General features: G+C 46.7%; 2 protein-coding genes across 5 annotated transcripts in view; one reads left to right on the top strand and one right to left on the bottom strand.

The window, feature by feature from the left end:
* Positions 1-1,895: 1,895 nt before the first annotated feature.
* CYP20A1 (cytochrome P450 family 20 subfamily A member 1) lies at positions 1,896-18,731 on the bottom strand. 2 transcript variants are annotated; one of them, XM_068947990.1, is made up of 13 exons: positions 18,585-18,731; positions 18,380-18,429; positions 18,125-18,291; positions 12,790-12,935; positions 11,929-12,096; positions 11,260-11,338; positions 9,030-9,145; positions 8,555-8,609; positions 7,222-7,342; positions 5,190-5,301; positions 4,478-4,542; positions 2,421-2,510; positions 1,896-2,247 (listed from the first exon to the last, which is right to left on the bottom strand). In XM_068947990.1, exons 1-13 carry the CDS (start codon positions 18,654-18,656, stop codon positions 2,097-2,099), a joined length of 1,392 nt encoding a protein of 463 aa, XP_068804091.1. In that variant the 5' UTR covers positions 18,657-18,731; the 3' UTR covers positions 1,896-2,096. The 2 variants fall into 2 exon arrangements, with proteins under 2 accessions (XP_068804091.1, XP_068804092.1); XM_068947991.1 differs by having other exon boundaries at positions 18,612-18,713.
* Positions 18,732-18,870: 139 nt separating this feature from the next.
* Positions 18,871-25,820, top strand: part of LOC104153025 (alpha-aspartyl dipeptidase-like) — a 31,769-nt gene continuing 24,819 nt past the window's right edge. Inside the window, exons 1-5 of one of the 3 annotated variants that reach the window (XM_068947992.1) lie at positions 18,871-19,557; positions 20,625-21,156; positions 21,300-21,391; positions 24,120-24,179; positions 25,067-25,149. In XM_068947992.1, coding sequence (XP_068804093.1) covers positions 21,147-21,156; positions 21,300-21,391; positions 24,120-24,179; positions 25,067-25,149 — 245 coding nt within the window. In that variant the 5' untranslated portion in view covers positions 18,871-19,557; positions 20,625-21,146. Of the gene's footprint in view, positions 19,558-20,624; positions 21,157-21,274; positions 21,392-24,119; positions 25,798-25,820 lie in introns of those variants that run through there. The other 2 variants (XR_011141805.1, XR_011141806.1) reach the window with 2 other exon arrangements.

The raw sequence follows: 25,820 nt of genomic DNA, 5'->3' as shown, positions 1-25,820 counted from the left end.
GGACTGCGAGTGCAGTCTCATGGGATGCGACTCCTGTGCAGACTGACAGAGAGTTCACAACAAATTACATGGAATTACTCCCATTTTTGATTCCTGTAATTGGTGAATAACTGCTGCAAGGCAGTTCACAGGTGCAGCTCAAACAAGGCAGAGAAACAGCATAACAGAAGTCTGGACAATTACTTTTGAAAAGGCTTCCTGGTGTCTGAAGCTTCACTCCTACCATGTGGCTACAAGAAAGCAGATCTTAGTCACTCCATTATATGATAAAGTCAGCTATTCCTAGTCCGGTTCTTAGCAGGGACAGCGCTACTCTATCATTTTTTCCCAAGAAGGCAGCTTCCATTTTACCTCCTCTGCAAAGGATGCTTTAAAGTAAAATCCTTTACCACACTGATTTCTCCAGAAGGTTTAGGAAACATCTGCAACCTTCAAGAAAAATAGGCATTTTGCATAAGCAGTGAAGCAAAGCTTAACATAAATTGCCATCTGGGGACATGACCAACCTTCAGTTAAAACGGAGGTCAGAACAGCAAGTGCTTTTTTTTGCAGTTCATAATAAAAACCAATGCAAGCAAGAGGCAGTGAGCTAAACTGTGCAACATTCCTTTTCTGCCCAGCAAACACAAAATAGTAGAAGAGCATTTCTGTGCTACCTCTCCAACGCACACTGCACTGGAGGGAGGGGGGGGTCTCTGAATCCCCACAGCTCCACCAAAAGCAGAGCTGACGCATTAAACCCAAGAGCAAAAGTCTCTTTGTCTGGTGCCTACAGAGGCTGGCCTCAGATGTTAACCCCAGAAGAGCTGAGCGCTCCCACCACACAGCTTTTCAGAGGGAAGGGGGCTAGGAACTTGAGCTAACAGAGAAGTCAGGCTATGAGGAAAAGACTCATCAAGATCCGGAGAAGGGGCATCCTGTGTAAGAGAAAAGAAGAGGAACACAACTGAAAAGGAGGTACGATGGCAACAGCACTGTTGGCATCAAAGGGTAAGAGGCTCCTGCCTCAAAAGCCATTCGGGGGGCTCTGAAAAATCTTTCAGGAGCTGGCCTATTCTGGCCAAGCAAGAAGGAAACAGGGAGGAGCACGTGAACATGTGGTGTGTGAACCTGCTTCGGCTGGCACCGCTTTCGCAGGAGGAAGAGGATTCTTTGAAAGGCTTTTAAGTTACTAAGTACAACATTAATTCAGAACGCTATAAAATCAGCACTCTCCATTTCCAGTATTTGCATGACCAGTCTCATGCTGACCCAATGCTGAATGATTTGCAAGCATGTGTCATCATTTCTGATGCTGATTAAATTAGACTCTGCCCTCAGAACTGCCAGGACGGAGAATCCCTTTCTCAGGACTTTGTTCTGTGGTTTTATTTCATTTCATTATATTATTACTGATGCTTCTGTTTTCTCAGGGGCCAAACCAATTTTATTCCTCCTAGTTTACGAGCATTTCCCAGTCATCCTTTTTCTTACAACCCCACAGCATGGCAAGATTACATAGCAAGAGCTGGTGGTGCTATTCCCACCCCACTTTATTTCTCTCTTTCTCATGCACACTCTCACACACTTCTTACAAGATATATCTGCTCCTTTTGACAGTTATAGCTGTAGCTGAAGGGAAGGAAAGATAGATAGAATAAAAATACCTATATAGAGAGAAAGACTTTGTCCTTGTGTTTCCAAGGTCTTTCTAGCTGGGATCCAGAAAGAAACGATCCCCGTGGCAGTGTTTCATATCCAGCTCTGGCTGCTGTTGGAGAGGTGCTGGGCTAACCAGGAGCCTGGTCTTTGATTAGCTGACACCTGACAGTTCATAGAGAAACCACTGCAAGGTTTTATTGATTCCTTTGCAAGGCTATGGCTAGAGATCCAAAAGCAAGTGTAAAGAAAGCATATAGATTAAATCTACTTTAATATGACCATTGGTTGAGTTAGAAAAAATACCCAAGCAGGGGGTGTAGTAAAGAACATGGAAGGTAACAAAATCGGGATGTAAAATTCCTCAGCTGAGTCAGCATGCTGCCAGCATGGTTCCCTCTACAGCCCTTGCTCAGAACTTCACTGCTGGCACTTTCAGCCCTTTGTTTTGCTTGCTCTTAACATCTCTTAGACACCGTTATCCAGGCTTCCTCCTTTGGTGAGGTTACCAGCTCATATTTGGTCTCCATGACTTGTCCTTTCACCGGATGGAGGTACAGTTTCCTTACCAGAACACTCAGCAGAACTGTGGCCACCATATAGGCAAACCTGAGGGAGGAGGTGGGAGAAGAACGAGAATAAAAATCCTGCTATGATGTAAATCTGCTGAAGGACAACTGCCAGCTTCGACAGATTGTCTCAGCAGTAACAGGAATAGGCTAAAATGACCTTTCCTCCCCTCTACCACAGAGGGGCGGACAGACCTCTTTCCTTATGCTCACCTCAACTCCGGGCACTCCTGGCTTCCTGAAAAACCCAACATGGAGAGATTTTTCATGGCCGATTCCTCATTGAATCTCTCAGGGTCAAATCTATGAAAGACAAAATGCACTGAGGCTTTTTGTGCAGCCACAGGATCCTTCCCCTGGGCATGCTTGCACACACATGAGAATAAGAAACGGGCAGTGAAAGACAGAATCTCACTAATTTGCTAACAGCATCGATCCAAAGCCTCTTCCATCTAAACCATGCTGGGTAATTCCACAAACATATGTGAAGGCTATTGTCCATCCACTCTGTCTACGTTCCAAGCTGGCCAGCTGCGTCCCAGCTTGGTTCAAAAGCTGAGTAACTGAGTTAGTATGACCCAGGGCTGGAGCTAACAGGCATTACCTCTCAACAGTGGGTATTTATCTGGAGCACACAGCTGAGCTGATGCTGCTGCTACCTGCCCTCTGTTCCCCCAGGGCACATGCAATCTGATTTGCCTCCCTCTCTCTTGCTTCCAAAAATATTCCCCTCTTCTCCTTGCCCCTCACCCTCCTTGTTAAGCAGCTGGTGTGTGTATGTGGATATGGATGTAGATGTAGATGTGCTGGGGGAGGGAAGCTGGTGACTCATTCAAGTGAGAAAAGTGGCTTCCAGCATTAGGTTGGTGGAGGCTGTGAGAAAACTATCATCCAGGGCTGGCATGAGTTAAAATAAGATTCCCATAATCAAGGAACCAAAAGGACACTAATCAAATATCAGTCAATTTAAACACAAGGCATTACAGAAGGAAAAACAGGCAATTTGATGGCTGGAAGGCAGTTCCCTTTCATTTTGTGCTAAATTCTTCCGCTTATACTTCAAGCCTTTGGCTCTCTGCCTGAACACCCAAGAACTGTAGCCCTGCTTCTATTAAAGTCAAAAGGCATGTTGGTGCTGACCCTCAGTAGAGGCAGCATCCAGTTTATATTCCCGCTGAACTGACATGACAAATTACAGATGTTCTAACAAGCAAGAAAATGCAGCTGTCTAGAAAAAAAAAATACATGGAGGACAAACAGGCATACACAGTGTTTTTGTACAGCAGGCGGGTGAAAGGATCACAAAGCGCTGATCTCCTATCTCCATCACACACATACAAACCTGCCCCAGGCTCAGCCACAACCCCACCCTCCTTCTCCTTGTAATAAAGAGGCTGTGAACACAGCAGTCCTCTCCTGTCCCTCCCAGGAGGCCCCAGGGAACCTGCCCCAAACACTGCATGTCCTATCCCAGCGGACAACTCCTGGCGAGACCTTCACAGATCGGTGCATCAACGCCCGACCCTTCTACAAGAGCTACATTTGCAGGAGATGACAAATGCTGTTCTCAGGGCTCTTTTCTTTCTCCTAGAGCACAGCTGTCTCTTCCGTTTCTCTAGAATAACTGACCCACATTTTTTCCTAGCCTAAGCAAAGTCAGACAGATGTTAACATTTGCCACCTGGAGGCCACAGTAAGCTACAGCAGTTTTTTTTTTCCTTTAACCTCCAGAATACTGGCCTGGATTCAGTTTTGTTTTCACAGGCAGAAGTAACGAGGGAGCAGCATTTCCTTCCCCCTGAAAAACCCAGGCTTCTGACTGATGTTTCCTCCCTTGCACCATTGCACCATTCATGGTGACAAGCAGTGATTCCAAAACCGTTCAAATCATGTTTTTCTCTCACAGAACACCTTAAAAAGAATTTCCCAGCATTTGCCAGGGAAGCACTGTGTGTCTAGAAGAAAAAAAAAAGGGGGGGAAAGAAAAAAGAAAGAAAAAAAAGAGAAAAATCTGTTGTAAACTATAATGTACTCACATACTGGAGCCTGGGAGGATCACAACCTGAAGTGCCCCCAAATCCCTCCCCACCATGTAGACAAGCAAACCAGGATCTTCATAAACAGATTTTCTTGCAGGCTCCCTTTCATCGCCAAAACCTGCTTAAGGCAGGTCCTGCAGCCAAACAGGCTGTGCATGGAAGTAAGACCTAAAGAACATTAATTAAAGAAGGAAAGGAATTCGTTGTAATAAAGGTCCTGATTCTACATACTTGTATGGTGAAGGCCAAGATGAACTATCCTGCAGCATCACACCAAGAGCATAAAGCACAAGTGTCTGCAAAGAAAATTAGAACACGTATGTCAGAGTGAGAAAAAATGCACAGTTAAAGGCACCTCTGGACAGCCCTGCTGGAGAAGGATTATTCTATGGACGACTCATATTCAACAGGTGGCTTAGAAATGCCTGTAAAGATAATACGCTGTATGCATCCACAGATTCCTATGCCCACAGGTTAGGATTTTATCATTCCAAGGCCCATGCTGCAACTGTTGGTGGTCAGAGAGGGCCTGAACCCATTACCCCACTCTTACTGGCATGTCTGTACAGACTCCTGTATTCTCTGCAATGGAAGCTGTGTGGGAAATACGGGTGGACGTGATCAGCTGAAATCATGCTCTTTTACGCACAGCTGAGCTCAGAGACCCCTTCAAAAGATGTTTCAACCCTGATGGACCCAAAACCAGAAACAAATCTGCTCAGGAAGAGAATATGAGTTCCCAGAACCTCTTCACAGAGGAACAGCATGGCAAACTTTGAGGTAAATGGTACTGTCAAGTGACAGACCAGCTGCTCAGGTTAAACAGTGGCAAAAGACATGGTTTTCTGCCTCGTCCTCCACTGGAAGAACTATGAGGGAAGAACGAACAACAGATACCCCTCCAGGAAGGGAAGGTGGCCTGAGGCTCCCAGTACTGCCCTACCTCTTTGGGGATAGTATGTTGGTCGACTCTGCCCTCCAACTCCTGCAGCTGTGCAGCAATGGGGGTAAGTTTTGCTGTTCGCACTGTCTCACACAGGACTTGCCGACAGTATCTGCAACCAGTGAGTCTCGGTCAGTTTAGTTGTCAGTTTAATTATAACGTTTAGTTATTAGCTTTTAGAGAAGGCTATCAACATTTCTATTCAGCCTGCTTTTTCCAGATTTTAAACCAAACCAACCCTGCTAAAAAGGCATATACACACATCAATCCCTTTTCCTAGGCATCTTACCCATACAAAAAGCAGCAGAAAACCCACATACGGAGGAGTATTGCTTCACTGATACCCTAACACTAGCCCAAGTATAAAATTTACCCAATTGGCCAACAGATGCACCGAAAACAAAGGCACACTCTTTACCCGTCATCATCCTAGTTCTGTGGCCCTTCAGAAAGATTTTTCGCGTGCAGCAACACTGTCATTTCATTTTCTATGCTTTCTTTTTGAATTCTTCTCACTTTATTCCAACTGTTAAACTTACTAAGATTACCTCTACTTTTGGAAAACCAAGACATGAACCAGACAAGTTTACTTCTCCTAACACCAGCTCCAAACCTGTCTCTGTGGTACATGCAAGCATCAGTGAGAAACCCAGATTTCTCATTGTTTTCTTTCTGAAACCCTGGGGAAAAGCATCTTAGAGTGGCCATTACTGGTATGAAAAATGAATGTTATCTATTTGTCCACAAAAACACCAGTTCTCATCCTCACTCTGTGGCCTGTACAAGGATCAACAGGAACTCCAGGTCCTCATGACTTCCTTCCTGAAATCCTAACCCAAGGGTGAAAATTATTAAGTAGCCAATATATACATCCATCAGAATTAATTCTCTGTTTGTGTGTGTGTGTCCTGCATGATCCATTTGCTTCTCTGAACGTTACCCTTCATCCTGCTTCTGTGAAGAATGTCAAAGTCTGTAAGAAACTAAAATATTCCTTTCTTTCCTACTGAAACCCTAATCTTAGCCTTAACTGTTGGGTAAAATTTACCGCGGTGGTTCATATGTCCCTCAAAACTTAAAAAAAAAAAAAAAACAAACTTCCATCCCCAGGACCCATCCTAGCTCTGTGGTGCAGCCAAGAATTGGTAGGAAATTCAGATTCTCAGTTTCTCCTGTCCAAGGCCCCAAGGTTTTAAGGCAAAAATTACCAAGTAGCCAACACATTTATCAAAATTGGACAAACAGTCTTCACTGTTTCCATTAACAGCTCTCCCACCACTTCTGGGCTCCCGACAGCTCTCAGCAGTGAAACAAGTCCGTCTTGCTTCCTTTCTGAAAACGTAATCTTACAGGTAAAACTTACCAACATGACCAGTGTCTGCACCCAAAGGAGAGATAAGCCATTTGTCCTTGTCCCATCCTTGCTGTGTGGCCTCTTCTAAGATCAGGAGGAAATCTCAGTTCTCATTTACTCCCTTCTGAAGCCCCAACTCATGCAGAGCATACCACATGACTGATATGTGCCCCAAAACTGAATGTCCACTCAACTCCCAACCTGAGCCCTCAAGGGAGAACAGGACAAAGATGGTATTCTCAAACTCTTACTCTGAATTAACCTGCCTCCTTAAAGGGCTTCAGTTGTATTGGTGCAGCCATTGGTACATCCAAGCTTCACTAGTGGCTGATGGGACACACACTCCTGGGTTTATCTTGGCACAGAGAGTGTTTTTCAGGCAGCCAGGGCACTGAGTCTGCGCTCTCTTCCTCTGCAAATGAACCTAGAGGGTTTCTTCTACACGCTCGGAAGGGAGCAGCCTGGTCCACCTGTCTGGAGCCCTATAGCAAAGATTTGGTCTGTGCTGCAAGTCATCCTGTGGTTTGACTGTTTCCAGGAAAAAAACAGAGTAGCTTTCGGATGCCTTCTCTTGGCTCAGTGTAGGCTCGTACCAGCCTCCAACACATGGAGCTCCTGTCCCCATCTCAGGGGATAACCGGGATAACATCCCTCTCCCATTCCTTCCAAGGGACCCACCTGAGCTGCTCGATCTTCTCAGGTGTAACTGGTCCCTTCCCCAGAACACGATCCACCTCCTTGTAGAGATTCTGCTGGACGTCTTCGGAGGTTGTCAGGAAATAGATTGCCCAGGTGCACACTGGGAAAGGAATCAAGACAAAGCTGTGCAGGAGATCAAGCTATGCAGCCTCATAGCTCTGGGAAGGAGACTACACAGCCCAGCAAACGGTCAGTCACAGCGTCTCTCTTTCCCACCAAACAGCTGTGACACTCTAGCAACCACCCGCTCTGGGGAACCAGAGTTATTAGACCAACCATTCAACTGAAAGGCTGATTTGGCCACACTATCAGAAAATTCCCTTGTTTACAGGTTTCCTCAACACATGTCAGACAGCTGCTGCAGAGAGCCAATACCTGGGCTCCTGACAAGGAAGGACAAGAACAGTATAGTTCTCTGTATCAGGCTGGCCAGCACTTGTTTCCCCTATATCTCTTTTGTGAGGTACTCAAAAGACATCTTCAATAGCAGAATGAGAAAGAAACTTTGCATATGAAATAAGTATGTAGGATGCTACAAGCAAACGTTTCTACCATTTCAAATTGCGTATGAGACCTATCTGGAAAACTCTGAGGAGTCAATTCCCCTAAAAACAACAGTCTTCCTGGGTACTTGGAGAGGACGTTCTCGGGGCAGTCTATCGTCATAGCTGCCAGATTTATTTTCCACATTCTTTAATACCCAGCTGCATCTGGGAGGTTTTCTTTGGAGTTCCAGCCCCATGGCAGAGGTATGGGGCCTGATAATCACGGGGCTAAGTTCAAATCATCCCCCTATTACCAGAGAGTTTACACAGGTCCAGTTTGTCTTTTCGTTTGCTTTTTCCATAATCTTTGTACAAATCCCAAAGTAACTCCTTTGAAAGTTTTTCACATGTAGAACATACCTATCCCCCAGAAATCCAAAGCAGCTAGTCAAATAACAGCATTCCCCTCCCAAATGTCAGAAACTATTTTAGGTCAATGTCTTTGTGGCTTGCATCTTCTGGTGTTCTTTCATCAAATTTAACATCAGTTGGCTGGGGTTAAAGTCCAAGCAAAAAGCAGCAGGAAGAAATTCTAAGGTTCGCTGAAAACTGGCAAAGTTGTCAACCACAGCTTAGCTTCAACTCACTAACTGTGAGGCGTTGTCAAGAGCCTGCTGTAAAACTAGCTGCCTTAATATATTTGTAGCACAGGAGTAACAGGATGATGAATATCGCTTTTTGTTAGCCTAAAATAAGTCCCACGTCATCACATACATTTTTAGACAGCCGAATCTGAGGACGGAAAGCTACCTGCGTTCTGTACTTACAGTTAGCAGTGATTACGCATCCCGCCAAGGAGAAAATCATTGTATCTTCCAGAATCTAGGATATAAAATCTGGTTCAGGGAATGAAGTCCATAAGACTGTAAGGATTAAAGAGAAGCAGCACATCCTTCACTTGAGTGCATGAAACCCCTTTAGTGCAGAGAGTAGAAAACCTGGAAGGAATGAACTGAACTCTCTCTAGCGCTTCCACAGAAATGACACTTGAGACAGATGCTTAATACTAGTATATTTCTAGCTTGTGAAGACGACTGACAAAGCAGAGACAAGGAAAACGACCAAAATCTAATGCAATTACAGACTGGAGGAATGGAGAAAGAAACAAAGAAAGAACTGTCTTAGTAAGGAATCTGGACTGAACAAGATGCAAAAACTGGAACTAATCAAGGGCTACAATGTAATTAGCTGCTGATCTAGCAAAACTTCATTACTTTGTAATGACATAACAGCTGCACAGACCTGCTGGTCACTGAGGCTCCCCTGCAGTAAGCTGTCTATGAGGACATGCCTGCTGAATGATTTGCCTCGGCGCTCCTTTGTGACTTTCCTTAAGGTGGATTCCATCTCCATCAGAGCTTAGGACACACAGAAAAATGATTATTTTAAAACCTGGTCATCCTGAGAGCTACAGAGGACTGACTATATCTCCCCAAGCCCATTTTCAGACCAGCTGCTGCCGCTGGTCTCACAGAAGCAGCCTCTGGGCCAACCTGTTAGTTTAAATCTGGAAGGTGATATTTCCAATATAGTTGAAAACGTAGGAACAAAATATGACAGGTCTCCTAAAAAAAGCCAGCCTTATAGGTATAACCAAGACAGGCACTTTGTGAGCTGAAATCATGTAAGGGAAGGTCAAATAACAGCTAGTGTCGAACCATCAGATAACATGTTTAACCAGCCCGCATAAAAAGGCGTGAACCACATAACACCAGTTGCACGGCCTCTAGAGTTGTAATTACTAAAGTGTTATGTTACCTCCAACCACAGACAGTCCCCCTCTTGCTAGGACCTCTACAAACATGGTGCACAAGAGAAAGGCTCCATGCTAAACAGCCTGCATAGATAAAGAAAGGAACATAGGAAAACTTGGGAGAATTTTCACACAGATGCATTCGGATGCCTAACTCCTAGTAGCTGCTGTGGGAATAGGGTGGAGTTAGGGACCTAGATGCCGCTGGCTACCCAATATAAATGACCTGTCCAAGATTATTAAGGAAACGTGGAGCCTAAGGTGGAGCTGAACCTTGGTTTTCCAAGGCCCAATTCAGCCCCTTAACCTTAGAATTACCTTTCTTCTTCTCCTCTTTGCATAGGAAGGTCAACAACACTTAAACACCAAGCCTCGCTAGCTGGAGTTTGTGTCGTAGTATGTTGTCCTACTACTAATCAGAAGCAATCCTCAACACGCGTCCAGTGGGGAAGCCCGCTTCAGCAGGGCAGTGTTTGATCTAAGCTTCTGAAACCCACAGGGCCAGCAACATAAGGAAGGAAACATCAGGTTTAGAGGATTTACAAGGAAATCCTCAGTTCTGCATACAGACTACTTTTGTTTAACGCCTTATCAATCAATACTGAAGAGCATTAACAACCGAAAAAATAGGACAACTGAAAAATAAAAAAACCCACTATGAAACACTGCGAGAAATACAAGCGTTGCCATAACAGACCTGAAAATCTTGGGTGTCCTTGGAATATCATGTAGGAGACACATGGAAGGTATCCCTTGAAGCTGCAGCTCTGTACTCCTGACTTCTAGCCTGTGAGTGACTGAGGTTGGCCTGGCAGCAAACTTGCCAAACGGGGCATCATAAGAACGGCCATACAGGCCGAAACAAGCGGCTCCATCTGCCTCTACCTAGCACAGTTGCCTGCCTCTAACAGAGGTCAAAAGCTAGGAAAGAGACCAGGAAGGGAGCAAGCACACTCCGATACTTCCTAGAATTCTCTCCAGCCTCCAGAGACTCTAGTTCTAGTCCTACAGACTTCTTGCACAACGGCAGGCTTGTCGCTCAGCTGTGAAACAGCAATACCTGATCTCCTGTGGAAGTAGAGAGGACACATGCAGTAGCTTCTGGCAGGATAATCAAGTCTGTCTCCATTTCTGGGCTCCCCAGCACAAGAGGGACATGGCACTACTGGAGAGAGTCCAGCGGAGGGCTACAAAGATGATTAGGGGACCGGAGCATCTCTCCTATGAAGGAAGGCTGCGAGAGCTGGGCCTGTTCAGTCTGGAGAAGAGAAGACTGAGAGGGGATCTCATCAACGTGTACAAGCATCTGAAGCGGGGGTGTCAAGAGGATGAGGCCAGCCTCTTATCTACGGTGCCCGGCATCGGGCAGAAACTGAACCACAGGAAGTTCCACCTAAACCTGAGAAAAAACTTCTTCACTGCGAGGGTGACAGAGCATTGGAACAGGTTACCCAGAGAGGTAGTGGAGTCTCCTTCCCTGGAGATACTCAAAACCCGTCTGGACGTGATCCTGGGAAATATGCTCTAGAGGGCCCTGCTTGAGCAGGGAGGTTGGACTAGATGATCTCCAGAGGTCCCTGCCAACCTAAACCATTCTGTGATTCTGTCTGCAGAAAAGCCACAACAGCTGGGCAAATTAAGCACTTCTGTACGCTAGCTAACTACATGCGTTAACCAGAGCGGAGGGGGAGGGAGTCTGAGATTTTGAGAGGAACCTACCGTCTTCATACAGCTTCTTCCTAGTCATGTTTTTGTCAAGGGACCCATCCAAGAAACCTTTCCCAATCTCAAACCAGATCTGAAAGAAGGACAGAGAGAAAAGCACTGTCACTCACCACACGCAGAGACTGTTGGGACCCTTTTATGCTTCCTCATTCAGGAAAATTAAAACATTGAAAAAAGACTTCCTTTGCACATGAAACTCATCTGTTTTTTAGGACACCATGCCCCATTCCAGTTATTACTCTCCCTATCACCAGCAGATTTATCATCCCCCAGATGCGGCCACCCCCAAACTTTCCTGTCTCCACAATGTCACAGAGCCTTCAGAAGAGTTCTAGAAAGGAGAATTTTCACTGGCATTCCCAGGAGAGTTGAACTGAGTTATGTACCAAATACCTCTCAGTTGCCATTGGATATATGCATCTGATTTCCTTTCTAAGCACCCAGCCTTAGTCTAATGACAGTAAGATTAACCGCAGAATCTTTCTGATAGCATCAGCTTGCAACAACTGAGGCAGGGCACTCATGGCTAGAGCAATCAGCTCAGCGTGCAAGCGTCAGTGGTAGCTTGTGCTATCCCTTGCTGAACTGTACACAGATGCAAGCTGTATGCTGTTGGCTTGGAAAAACGTTGCAGAGGGATTCCTGGCTCTTCGTGACACTTACTGCATCATGGTTCCTGCGGAATCGGATGACTTCACGGTCATCTTCAAAGCTGCTCCCCATAGCTGTCTGTGTGACAGACTTCATGGCAAAGCCCAGCATGTGCTGGCAGAGTGGCACATGTTGTGACTCAGGAAGGGAGAGCCATTTGGCTAGCAACTCTTCTGATAGCTTAGGAGGGAAGAAATCATAAGTTAGCATTGATCTCAACAAACTACTTTGGAAACATACTCCAAATTGGAGGCATTCCCACCCAGCTCCTAAGGTGGCCACACTCTCATGGCTATGGAAAGAATCTATGCTCTTTCTAGTGTTTCCTCATATTGGTAAAATTGAACAGTAACATTTTAGCCTCTGGTCTCCTGTCTGTCCCCAAGGTTTTCCCACTTTAATACAGCTCTATCCTTTTCTCTTGTTCCCTCTTTCACAGAAAAAACCTTAAACCAGCTCCAGACTGGGGAAACTCGTTATGTTCTGGTTGCTGGACTCAGTCAATAGAACAGTTCTTCATCTGTTTGCAGTCCCAACAGCTGGTTGGGACTCCATCTTTACTCCTCCCCTCCTGTGCTGGGAAATAAACCTAGATTCCAGATGCTTCAGTATCTTTAACTCCATCTGTGGTCTTGGCAAAAAATGTCACCAAGCCTAGCCCTTCACCCTTAATCCACCGGAGCTAACGGAAACCAAATAGTCACGCTATGTTTGAACAGGCAGGGAGACATCAGCATGACTTTCTCTCTCAGATGCTTACCATTTCAGGGTTAATTTGAATGCAGCCCCTTTTATCCTCATGATCACTCCCGCTAAACTTGCCCCTACGAGCCACAGAGAGCTTCTATGCGGTAGAAAGGCAAAGTTATTCACCTTCTGGATGAGAGCAAAGTTACTCTGTAGGGACTTGGTCACACCGTTTTCATAGAGCTTTCTCCTCAGGAGGCTCTCCCCTGTATCCCCATTCAGGCTGGACTGGTACCTCAAGAAGGACTTCAGCATTGTTTCAAATGGATCCACTGAAAGCAAATAAAGGAAAAAACATTGCAAAGTCAGGCGGTCCTTTGGGCACTGCCATTTCCGGGCCGTGAGCAAGGCATGGCGCTTTTCCCCAGGAACGGTCTCTTTGGGGTGTCTAACTTCTCTTGCTCCACGTGGGCTGGGACCCCGTATGGACTCCTCTCTGTGCCAGGATACCATCAACTCCCTCTGCAAAGATTGCCTCCTGGCTGCGCAACAGAGCTCGAGCGAGTAGCTCTTCTCAATGCTGTTAGCAGCAGTACCTGGGAACCTTGTCCCCAGCTTGCAGGCTGGTTGTATCGACGCAGGCACAGTAGTGAGCGTCACACTCTCCTTCCCCTTCTCCTCCAGCCTGACTTACAGCCTCCCCAGCACATTCCCCTCCCTGACAACTGGTGCGCCCTCCTGCCTTGGCCACAGCTATGTACCAGGACACATCAGCCGGCATCAGAGACTTAGCCAAAGGTTGCTCCCTGCACTCCTCATCTCACAATACAGACCCTGCAAACCTAACTGGACTTCCTGCTGCTCTTGCACGATTTCTCTTAGGAGCACTGAGCTCCCTGCTGATGAGCTTTTCCCCAAACTAACATCTACCCCTCTCAGCCAGGACTGCCTCCAGCAGAGAAGCTGCAGGCCTCTTACAGAAAAAAGTACCCCATTAAGCTACAGAACGTTTTCTACTTCTCATCATTTAACTTTCCATCTTTCTTACACACAGATGCTTGCAACAGTGTGCATATTAGACAGAAACACATTACCTCCATCTTCCATATCCATGGCTACAGTTAGATCTTTAAATTTCACCACCAGGGGCCTCTATTTAATAAATCTGCCAGAGCAGATTAGGAATCAAGGCAAATGCAAATCTGTGCAATGAAGCATGACCTATCATATGCTTTTCCCTTCCTGCAAACTTTTCTATGGGTCTGGCAGAACTGGCAGAATTATTAAAGAACTATACAGAAGCAATGATCAGGGGGTTTCCAAGACAGATATTTTCACTGTTTATCACTGCCTCTTATTTCTCCCAGATGAAACGTAACGTCTCTGAGGCATCAGAAGACATCGAGGCTGGGCCAGAGACACGTGACTCTACCTATCATGGATGCGTCCAGGACTCCCAGCTGAGATCAAGGTCTCATTATGTGACTGGACAAACACCCAACAAGAGATGATCCCTGCTTGCAGGGGACTTACCAGCTAATGAAACAAAGGCAACTAACAAGGGCAGAGGCAGAAATACAGTCAACTCGCCTGAATGCTCCTCTCCCACACCATTTCCCTTCCAATGTTTCAAAGCTCTCTCTCTCAGACTCTTTCTCACTTTGAATGATAAGGAATACACGCAGGTGTTGCGTGGCCTGGCAGATGGCACCCACGGCTCTGCACATGGAGCAGGCTGTTAACGCAATTCTGGCTGCTGCCGCCCATTCCTCCTCCAAGGCACTTTGCCATGGGGTGGCTCCTGCTAATCACACCATGACCCCACGCTGACTGGCCCTGGCAGAGCTAGGCACAGCAATGAGGTAGCCAGAAAGACATGTGGCTGGTGGCAAAGACCACACAGCAGAGCTGGCAAGCAGAGACATTTGGAGAGAGAGGCCAGAAGATGCTGTGCACCACTGTCTGCGAAGATCGCAAGGTTCTCCTGGTGTGTGTGAAAGAAAACTGCTGGGTCAGCAGTGAACTCTTTTTTTTTTTTTTTTTTTTTTTTTCTCCTTACTTTCTCCCTAGTGCAAACTGGCAGCCCCATGCCAGTGCTGTGCTCAGCACTGTGAACCCAGGTCCACAGAGCCCGGGTTGCCCTTTGCTGAGGGCCGCCCTTTCCTCATAACATTTGGAAGATGGCTCTTTCTCCTCAGCCACAGGAGACTTGTGACTCCACAAGGCACAAACTCTCTCTTGGAGAACGTGCTCTGTACTGCCAATGCTCCCTCAGAATTCTTGCTTTGCCCTAGTCTTGAAAACAGCTCTAGGATTACGTTTCCAGCCCTTTCAGCGAAGCGTATCAAAATTTTGACTGTTTCTGCCACTTACAAGGAACCCTTTCCTTCCTCACAAGAACCTCAGAGTGCTGTCCTGGATAACACTGCACATAAACACAGGGAAAAGAGCAAACCCTGGATAGCCAAAACAGGTGCTGAGCAGAACTGAACATCAGAGATGGAAAGGACCTCTGAAGCTGCCCTGTACATATCGCTGCTCAAGCAGGCCAGGACTAACAGCACCATCTCTAGCGCTCAGTGTGCACCAGTCTGAAGTATAAGTGTTGACAGAGCATCAGCCGTTTCCTGAAGGAGGTGGCATGCAATCTGCTTTTGCAGCCTATGAGTTTTTTGTCCTAACCGTCCCTACCCAAAAGGCCACATCAACTCATAGGAGTTTTCCACAGCATTTTGAACCCATTGCTTCTGGAAAACTTGAGTTAGTCCACCTTCTCATTCACACCTTTCACAGGTCTGGATTGCTACCCTAGAGTCTCCCTCAGGAACTGCCAGTCCCAGTAGCAAACTTTTACTTCCTTTGAATTTTCCTTGTAAATTAATCCCAACTGAGCTTTAAGAGGCCAGAACTTCCACTGAAATTGTAACAGCTTTAAGCATGAGGACAAGCACCGTCCTGGCACTGGGAACCTCTCAATAATTATGAATACAATTTCAACTTCAGGGCACTATCCGTATCTTTCTCTTTCACTGATAAGCATATCCACACCTGCAATGCGTGCCCTACATGAGGGACAGCTTTCTACACTACTTGGTGCCAAACCCAACACCTCAAAACTTGGAGGCCAACAAGCATCAATTTACAAAAGGCGGCTCTGCTCTGGCCTCAGCTGCAGCCTTACACCATCTGGCCGAGGAGGAGTCACAGTGCAAGAGCTTACATGTGGCCTTGGGGAGTCAGGTGACGGGCACACCCCAGTCCACAGTGGGCTGTCTCTTGGCCCAGAGCACTACGTGCACAGGGGGGATAAGGGCAATGCCATGCCTCCAACAAAACTGCAAGATGCCCTTCTGCCAGTTCATGGCTGAGAGCTACCACAACCCCTACTCCCACCTACCAGGAACAGGTACAAAAACAGTCTTGCTGCAGCCACTCAACCGCCATGTGTTGTTTACGTCTCAGACAAAGCTCCAGGAAAAACAAGTAGTAAGAGAGGACGTTCCTCACTTCTAATAAGTTTGAGCATCTCTGAGGAGCAACCGTGCTAGAGGAAAGCACTGGTGTGAGTAATACTGCTGCTTTTTTCAGGCCTGAATTTGGTACAGTACACAAGAACATCCTCCCCTCTCAAGCCTGGTGTGGCTGCCTTTCTGAAGATCCCCTCTAATCCGTTCATTCTGCTGGGCCAAACGTGCTCTCCCTAGCTCCTCTTGCAGGACAGGCTCCCCACTCCTCTGAGCATGCTGGCAGCCTTTCTTTGCACCTCCTCTATTCAAAATCATCCCTGTGAGCACAGGGGCTCTGAGCTACACACAGGATTCCAGGTTGGGCTCACTTGCACCTTGTGCAATAGCCTAGGTACTTTCATCTCTCTACAGAAAATACGTCACTTGATGCATCCCTTTTTTCTGCGTGGCCATATCACGCTGCAGACACTGAATGCAGCCTGCTCTTACTTCTCTCCTTCCCATTTCTGCTACGCCAGCCCCGCAGGCTACCCAGCTCCTCGCTCTGCCATGCCACTTCCCTGCGCTGACAAGGGGTCCCAGCGCAATGCCATCAGAGCAGGCTCCTAACACAAGTGGGAGTGCCAGATTCAACTATTTCACCTCTCTCCCTAGCCCAGCATTTCTCTTTCCCAACACAATCCCACCTCACTTCCTCTTATGCTTCTCATATCCCGTTATTACCTCCAGCTTCACTAATGACCCAGGTGGTATCCAAGCAAACGCTGAACTCAAACCCAGACATAAAGCCATCTCTACCCCTTCTCCTCATCTAGAAGGTTGATTATCAAAGAATTATGGTATGACCACACTTCATCGCGTTTCCCATTTATCGCCCTCCTTACAAAATGTATTTAACCCTTGGCATATGAGGTAGGTCAGACTACCCTGTAGGTGCCTAGGTCACTTCATTTCCTAAATTTAAATCCAGGCACTGCATTTGTTTCTCTCCAGTATTTGGGTACCCTCCAAAATTTGGTACCTTTCTGAGAACTTGTCTGCTTGTGGGCCTGTCACTTCTCTGAGCTCTGACAAGGGACCGCTCCCTCTCCCCCACACACACTTGAGTGCATTCAGATCTTTCAGGATTGGTGTCCACCTTCTGGAGTGGCACTGCTACCGCTTTGTCTCATTGATCTTCATTTACTCCCATGATCATCACCAATTTTTTTTGAGTCTGTCATGCCACCGTACAGGAAAATTCCCCCTCACGACCCCAGCATGAAACAATGCTGAGGTATCTGCCTATGCCCGCGGACAGCCTGAAATAATAATTTGGGGGGTGTGCAACCTGTACCTTGTTAAACTCTGAAAAGAAAACTGAAAAACATTAGGTTAAACCCAAACATCAACTTAGTTAACTAATCGTTACCCTGTCATGAAGCAAAACACTCACACAAGAGACTTACAACCTAAATTATAATACCCCTTGTACCTTCCCTCGGGCTAAAAGCCTTAACTCAGCCACCAGCACCACTGACCATCTCCCAGTCTGGAAGATCACCAGAGGTTTCCAGCGCAAAATTCTACAACCCAAAGACAAACAAAAGTTTAGGGACTTCTGCAAATAATACTTTAAAATCCCCGCACTGAGCCATAAGAGAGAGGTACTATAGACCACCACACCTGTTCTCAGACTTAACTTAACAAAATTCCTTGTCTCAAATCACATTTCAAGCTGCTTTTAAAGTAGGTTTCAAGCTGCTGCGGGCTCTTTGCCTTGCTGCTTTAAGTGACTAACGAGGATGATGCTTTTTGGGAATGTTTGCCTGTAGGGAGAAGGCAGAAGACACAAGGAAACTCACTTCCGGATAGCCACTGGACAGCAGCGACTCTTGGTCGCTGATATTCAAGGCCAGTAAGCAGGACCAAAGACACACTTTGATCTCCTCATCTGTAAAGTCAGTCTCAGTCTCCTTCTGCACAGGATGAAACCCCAGCTGCCTTTGACACCTGATGCCCAGTAAGGCCAGAAAGAACAAAACCAAATCAAAGAGAAGACAAAGGACACTCACGCAGCCGGTTGGGGTTAGCGTGTTGTTTCAGGAGATCAATGGAGCCCAGGCTGACCACCAGGCGTCTTCCAAACCAGAAAGAGACGAGCGGGCCGTACTTCTCGTGGAGGTTAAGCAGGAACTCGTGGAGGCTGCCGCTGGCGGTGATATCCGGCAGGTTGCCATCCCTGAGGGACGCAAAGGGGGCGGCGGGTCGCGAACAGCGTTCAGCCAGGCTGAACGCGAGCAGCAGCGGGGAAGAGGGAAAGCACTTACTTCTCATCAGTCGGAGCCAAGCCGGGGATCCCTGACGCTTGCCTAGAGGCCTAAAGAGCAAAGGGAAACGCATCAGCCCCCTTGAGCTCCGGCCTCACGCGGGCCCCCCCAGCCCGGCTGCGCTCCCCACGGCTCTTGGACTAAAGCCGGACAAGGCGCGTCTTCGGGCCCCAAACCCGCACCGGCCGCCAAAACCCCGCGTTACCGGGCAGAGGTAGAGCACGGCGCCCACCAGGATGAGCAGGAAGGTAACGGCGAAAATGGCGAAGTCCAGCATAGCCGGGCCGGGCGGTGGCGGCGGCGGCGGCGGTTCCGCCTCCGCCCCGCGGCGGGGCAGGAAGGGGCGGGCCGGGCCGGGCCGGGCCGGGCGTCTCTCCCGCTGCCAGCACCGCTGCAAGCGCTTCCTCGGGGGGCAACTCCGGCGTTTCGGGCAGGCAACACCTCTTCCCTGGTGAACAGCAACGCTCCTGGCGGGGCGGCCCGCGGCGACGCCCCCGCCTGCTGCCCCTGACCACCCCGGGGAACTTCGGACCCTTACTGTAGCGATAATCCGCTGTTGGCTTCCTCCGGCAGCGCGCTTGGCTCCTTCGCCGGCGGAGGGATGGCTGCTGCCACACGTCCCTCTTCTTTTGGGCCTCCGGGCACTTCCTCTACTCTGCTGACTCCCTGCAAGGGAAAATTTTAAAAGCTGACCCTCTTAATCTTCATAAAAACTGTTTTTCAGACCAGTTGTTAATACTACGCGTGCTAGAGCAACGCTGGCGCAGCCTGCCCCGACTCTCTGCCAGACTGAAGACCGACAGCTTCTTCCCACCGCTAATTTTCTCGCTCGGTGGTAACGCTCCGCCTGCACCTGCTCAGGGCAATCCTCTGCTCTTTTAGACGCTGAGCAAACGCATCCATAAAGCGAACGCGTGCTTGGGCACAGCCGGATACAGGCCCCTGCACCAGCGCAGGACTGCGCGTGGTACGGCGTTATACGCGGTAGAGTTTCCCCGGCTGTCTTGTAAGACACGTACGTGGCAGGGAGCCGGGGGGAAGGAGAACACAGACAAACCCTCCTCTAAGCCAAACTGGCAAAAGTAAATATTTTTTCATTTAAGGTTATGGGCTGGACAGCATTCATGAATCTTGTGATCCAGTGGAAGCTGTAAGGAAATCTGAAGCAATGTTTATAGGTAAGCTTTACTTGCTTGATGAGAGCTTACGCAGGGCACTGGCTTAGTCTTGCTCAAAGCTTGCACTGCAGAGACAAGAATGAAGGAGTCAGGCCTAGCAGTTATTAGAAGCTATAAAAAACAGTACTTCCGTTACCCTGAGGAACGGTAAGTCAAGAAGGAAATAGGTGAGATCTATCAATGGCACCGTTTCTCCAGTGAGTTTCAAATTATTCATTTTAACAGCACTTCAGAGGTAAAAGCACGATTCTTGAAGCTGAATCTATCACTTTATCTGGTCTAAGGGATTCAGGCCTACTGTGCTCAAACTGAGCATAGTCCTAGTATCACATGCTAGGGCATTAAAGCAATATCTCCTGCCAAACAGCCAATGTCAGTGCTGCAAGCGTGACTCAGGGCACGAGCCCGTGGCCAGCCAAATCGGCATTCTTCTGAAGCTTCTGGCTTTATTGCTGTTCAAAGTAGGTTACAACCCTGAATAGAGTATAGGAAACGTTGAGTGTGGCAAGTTTGTAAGGGCTTCATTAAAAGTAGATGGTAAAAGCATGTTAAATAAGCTGGATTCTTTTTTCTGCAGGAGGTAACAACTGCACAACTGAGGCCAAATGAGAAGGGCAGGATCTTGTGCAGAAGTTTTTGTTGAGACACACCCAAGCTCATCCTACATCTTGGTCTCTAACGTACTTGAAACACTGAGACCGCCCTTGCAGGGTGGTGCACAGAAGTCTGGGGCCAGAGTAGGCTGTCATTTAGTCTTTGCTGCTCTTGTCTTGCCAGGCTCCAAACTGTCCTTCTAGAGCAGGTTCCCGGACATGGGACTGCAACACCTTGGGAAGTACAATGATGTTTAGTATCTTAGAAACAAGCCCCTCAATTTGAAATACCACTTTGGAGCAGTGCAGGATTCGACCTGTGTCCAGAACCCGTATTTTGCAGGTTGAGATGCCTCCTTTGTGTTGCCCACTTTGTATTCAAGCTACAGGTTGTCTGCTAATAAACCAAAAATAGACTGGCATACATATGTGCCACTTAGTACAGTAAGTGAGAAAATGGTATATTTACTTTAGGTACCTCCTTGACTGGAGTTGCGAAGAATAAGTGCCATTGAGCCCTTCAAGGCAGCAGCCCATTCTGGCTTGTTGGATCTCATTAAGGAAAGAGAAGCACCACCACCCATGGAAGAGAATAGAAGCAAGGTGCTCACGCAGCAACGTACAACTGGGCAAGTGCTATATAATTTCAGGCAGATTTATGCAAGCCACAATATGTTTGAAAAGGCCAGCTGCCAAGAAGGAAGGTCAGCTAGGCTGTCTTAATATAGAGACAGTCAATGCACCTTGCACACAAAAAAAAAAACCCAGAAAATGTTTGGGTCCCTCTCCAAAGTCTGGATAGCTATTTGATTATATTAGCATCAATTCTCTCAAGATAGCCTATTTTTACAAATTGTTCAGCAGCATCCAGATACTTGCATGTTTGCGTGGGATCTTTCCATGTATGAATCTCAGCTGAAAGAGGAAAAACTGAAACAGCTCATGCACTAAGATGAGGACTCTTGGAAAACCTCAAGGCAACAATTCATTGATGATATGAAGACCAGTAAGTAGCTATCTTCAGCTGCGCAAAAATTAGTTACCTAGCCAGTTCTCTGACTAGTAGAGGATCTGCCATACTGCACAATTTCTTATATACTTGAGACATATAATTGCTGTTTAAGATATGTGGCTTCTGCTCCACACAAGGAGACTTTCATCTTGGATTGCCAGGGAGACACCTCGAGAACGCCACAGGACTCGCTAGTGTAATCCACAGACAGTGCCAGTGCAAGAGGCAGGTAAGAGTAGAGATCATATCCTATGGTTTTAAAGTTCTCTGGAATGTAGCTAGTAGGAAAGCTCTCAAACGTACACGAGGTATCAAGGCCACCTTGCTCCCCCTTGAAACCTTGAATAATCTGCTTTGGCTGGTGAGATGGGGAAACTGTCATTGCTTAAAGATGATGCAGATCGACTCCTTCCCAAACTACTGCAGCTTCCCCTTGCCTTCAGCAACTCATTCTGGAAACCCTACAAGGTAGAATTCACAAAGACCTTCCAGTGCTCTATTTTACACAGAGCAAAAGCACTTCTCAGAAAAGGCTGCTGTCTAAGGGTGCTTGCAACTATTCTGGCTCTTTCCCATCAAGAGAATTAAATCCAGAGCTCCCATCGAAGATGATTTCAGGTCTAGGTGAAATGGTGTCCCAAGTCTAAGAGTTCAAAAGGCCACAGATGCGATAAAGACTGCGCTAATGCAGGGCTGGTGCATTAACTGGACCTCAGCACTCTTTGGGTACACACTGTACAGCATAGTTCAAACCTGAACTAACTCTAGTCACAGTACCATTAAGCCGATGCTGTGGCAGCGCAGTGCTTAGCTTCAGCTAATCTACTCTCCTAAGGAGCTAGTTTATAGCTAGTTGAGGTATTTCCTGTAACTGCAATGTAGGCAAGTCCCTCCTCTCCTAATAGCAAAGTCCAGTGTCTTCAGTGACCACCTTAAACGTTCTCTCTTGTGTTGGGGGTCACGGAGCTGGGAACACAGGACATCCAGCAGTTGGTCCTCTGACAACTGTGACATGCACAAACTAGACTTGTACATGTCCTGAAACCTCTAGCCCACCTCAGATCCTGAGCTCTTGCTCTTCTGTTTCTTACCCTTTCACCAATAAATTTAGAACCAAAATGAGCTAGAAGGACTAAGCCTGATCTGACTGTTGGATCTCTGAGACTGATAGAAGGTGCTGTAAAACACCGTCTTCAGTGGTGATGTTACATGCTACATTGCTACTTTTGTCTTTCGGGATGGAATTTCTTACATGGGATCCAGTGTTGCTACCACCAGCACAACCAACGACACGCCCATTGTTTATCCACCTTCCCTCCAGGCCCTAGGTTTCGTTCCTTTTAACATCAGCCCCCACTACCTGGATCCAGATCTTAAAAGCACTCAAATGGGCTTAAGTAAAGCATACCAGAGTTAATACAGTAACCAGGATGCAAAGGTGTAATGATAGCATGCATTTCCCAGGCTTTACAAAGCTGTAACATGTTTAACAGCTGCTTCCTAGTGCAGTTGGAAATCCCAGGGAGGCAATATAATGTTTTACTGCCTCCCCAAGCTCTTCTTTGAGTGATGAGTTGGCAACAGTATTACTGGGTTAGAACAACGTGTTTTTCACAAACGGAAACTTTGCAATGTCTGAAATACTGTTGCTTCATACCTGGCAAGGGATTGGAGAAAAACTAAGGGGTAAGCTTCAAACCTTAACGCACAATACAATGCAATGTGTTTCCGCGAAGTTCTGCCATAGGTTGTCTTGCTTGTTGGTCTGCTACTCTATCTAGAAGACTGGATTTAAACATACCTCAAGAGACTTAAAAAGATCTGGAGGAACTATCAGAGCAGGGAGAGTCTGCAATTGCATGCAAAGCTGCCATGTAAAAAATACCTAACACTAGTATCCCTGCAGAGAGCATGCCTAGTAATCTACAGTACTGTCTGGCACTGCAGTACTGATCAAGCAAGTTTAACTAGCATAGCGGAAAGTAAAACGCTAACAATCAAGCGCAAAGATGGACGCCTCCACTGTAAGGAGAAATTAATGCTTGAATAGCCCAAGTTTGGAGTCAGTTCCTGGGGGCACAATTTCTGCAGTGCATGTCTTGTAACAGCCCAACTACTTTCTTCCTTATAATAAAAGTTTTTTTTCTAGGGCTAGCAGAAGTATTTAGAATAAGAGTACAAAAGAAGAGATAGAGGATCAGGATGTGCTTCTAGACTTTAGAAGTTGTAGATGCTCACTTAATCAGCTTGCTTGTCTCCAGATAAGCAAAAATTCCTCTCCCTATAAACTCCTCTCCCTATGAATAACTCTTGCTGTTTCCCTGAGAGGAGGGGGTAAGCTCTGCGCTGTACCAAGTGCCTGCTGTGTTCCTCTGTTTCCTTACCAACAAATCCGTCTGGTTCGATTTCTTTAACTTCTGTCGCTCAGTTCAGCAGCAGTAACTCTCGAGAAATACGGCAGATCTGTTAGCAGAAGGAAATTCTCCAGTGTAGTTCCTACTTGAGGACAAACAAGCAGATATTTAGTCAGTGCAAATCCATGGCTCAACACCCTCTTTCATGAAGAGCGCATCTTAGGAATCCTGCTTCCGCCACCTCCTTCAGTGCTGTTGTTCTGAGGGCGAGTGCATAGAGGTGGCGTTTAAAAAAAAACACTGGATGAATTGAATGGAAGTGAGTTTTCAGGGCTTTTCAGGGTTAGGATTGTGTGGGTTCTGTTTGTTCAGTTTGCAGCAGTTGCTAGTGATGCAGGGTAAAGTCAATGGATGCGCTACAGTCAATACTGCCGCTTCCTTCAGTGCGTTAGTCTCATCAAACAAAGCATTCTGCTTGAGGAGGAAGTGCCTGCTTTGTTTAACATTGTGAAGCTGCTCAGTGTCAGGGTACTTGGGTGGCTCCAAGGCCTAATTTACTGCCTGGGCAGCTAAATCTGTACTCATTAAATCTTCCTGTTGCAGGAGACAAGAGAAGAAAGAATTCACCAGTATCATGAAGAACCAAACACCCCTCTGGTTCTGGTGAGTAGTAGCTCCCAGTCAAGGAGCTCACAGCTGTAGCCCTCAACACTTCAAATGCTTCCTTGCTAGCTTTCAGTGTGGGCTCCCCTACCTGACAAGCCTGACAGAACTGTGGTGTGGAAGACTGATTACATTCTTGCTAACAGTTTCAACACTGGATTTTCATCACCTGTAGAAAATGGATTAGAACAAATTAAATGCATACTGCATGTTAAATGCCTGGAGTCCTGTTGTTAAAACATTAACTAGGCCAGTGGCTTGACAAATTGGTGCTGCCATAAAGCACATGCGAGTTGAGGGTGGTGTGCATGTAGATGGTAGGATACATCCCCTTCCTATACATTCATACTTCTGTTTTAATCATCGTGGGTGGCTGGTGATGTATTTGCCTATTCACAGTAGTGTGTGTATAATTGCAGTATGTCTGAGTGAGGAGGAACTTGGGGTCCCTCCCTCCCTTGGGAACTTCCTGTCCCTGTGCCCACTCTGAGCTTGAAGTATAAAGTTTGTCCACTAACAAACCCAGCTGGCTGTCACTTGGCAGATTACACGAGAACCAAAGAGAGAGTAGTGGAATTTGGGAACAAACACATTTTCCTTTTCTCCCCCCCTCCCTTTTTTTTTCCTCCCCTTTTCCTCCTGAAAGGGGTTGTATAGCCTTCTTTAAAATGCAAAACTAAACTAAGCGCACAAGAAAACTAACTTCTAAAACAAGGCAACTCACCTATTTTGTCCTGGCATCTTTGTTAGAAACTGGCGATTGAGAAAATCTTGTAATTGTTTGTAGTCATGAAAAGCTACACTTCAAACATTGGCTGGCTCATGACAAGCATTCTGGCCTTCCAAATAGCTTGCAAATAATATTAAAACGTTTCCACCTATCTAAGGGGTTGCAGGAAGGTGCGATGCAGTTAGTGGAAGGAGACAAAGACACCTGGCAAGGAGTAACAGGAGCACAGCTGTTTTTGAGGTAAATGCTTCATTTGAATTTGACTGAATGAATCTCCTCCTTCAGCTAGAAAGGAAAACAGACTGCTATTAGACTCCTGGCACTGAGTGTGTGTCCTCCAAGTTAGAAGTTCCTTAATCCCTTGCCTCCATTTCTTTTGGGGGAAAATACAAATACTGCTTTATGCTCCAAGGGAGCAGGAAGTATGCCAGCACTGTGAGGGAAGTCCAACTTATCCCAGGCAGTGCTGTGGCACTGCATCCATTGCTGCTTATTTCCTGAACTGTAGCTACTATTCACGGGACATCTCCAGTAGTCAGGCTGTGCTGTGTTACTGGGGGATGCCACTTTGACCCTAATTTGTTGAATTCTAGGACCAGGGAAGTCCTGTTCCTGTTATTAGTCATACGAACTTTACTAAGAAATCTAATACATATAGCCCATGATGCAGGGAAGGGAAGGAGTCAAAACCCTGCTAGTCATGGAATAAAGACTGTTCTATCCCTGCTAGTAACAGATGGAAGCACAGTAGTCCTAGTTCCTGTTCAAGCTTATGGCATTGTTTGTCTTGGTTACAGAGATAAGAAACCAACTGAACATGAGCCTGGAACAGATTTCAGTTTCCTCCTGACTGACAGTAACCTCCAAAAGCTGTTGCCTTGCCTATGCTGCAGCAAAAGTCAGCACATGGG

Source organism: Struthio camelus, chromosome 6 (assembly GCF_040807025.1).
Source record: "Struthio camelus isolate bStrCam1 chromosome 6, bStrCam1.hap1, whole genome shotgun sequence".
NCBI lineage: Eukaryota > Metazoa > Chordata > Aves > Struthioniformes > Struthionidae > Struthio > Struthio camelus.
Note: the sequence above shows the minus strand (reverse complement) of the source record. Positions and strands in the feature narration are given on the sequence as shown.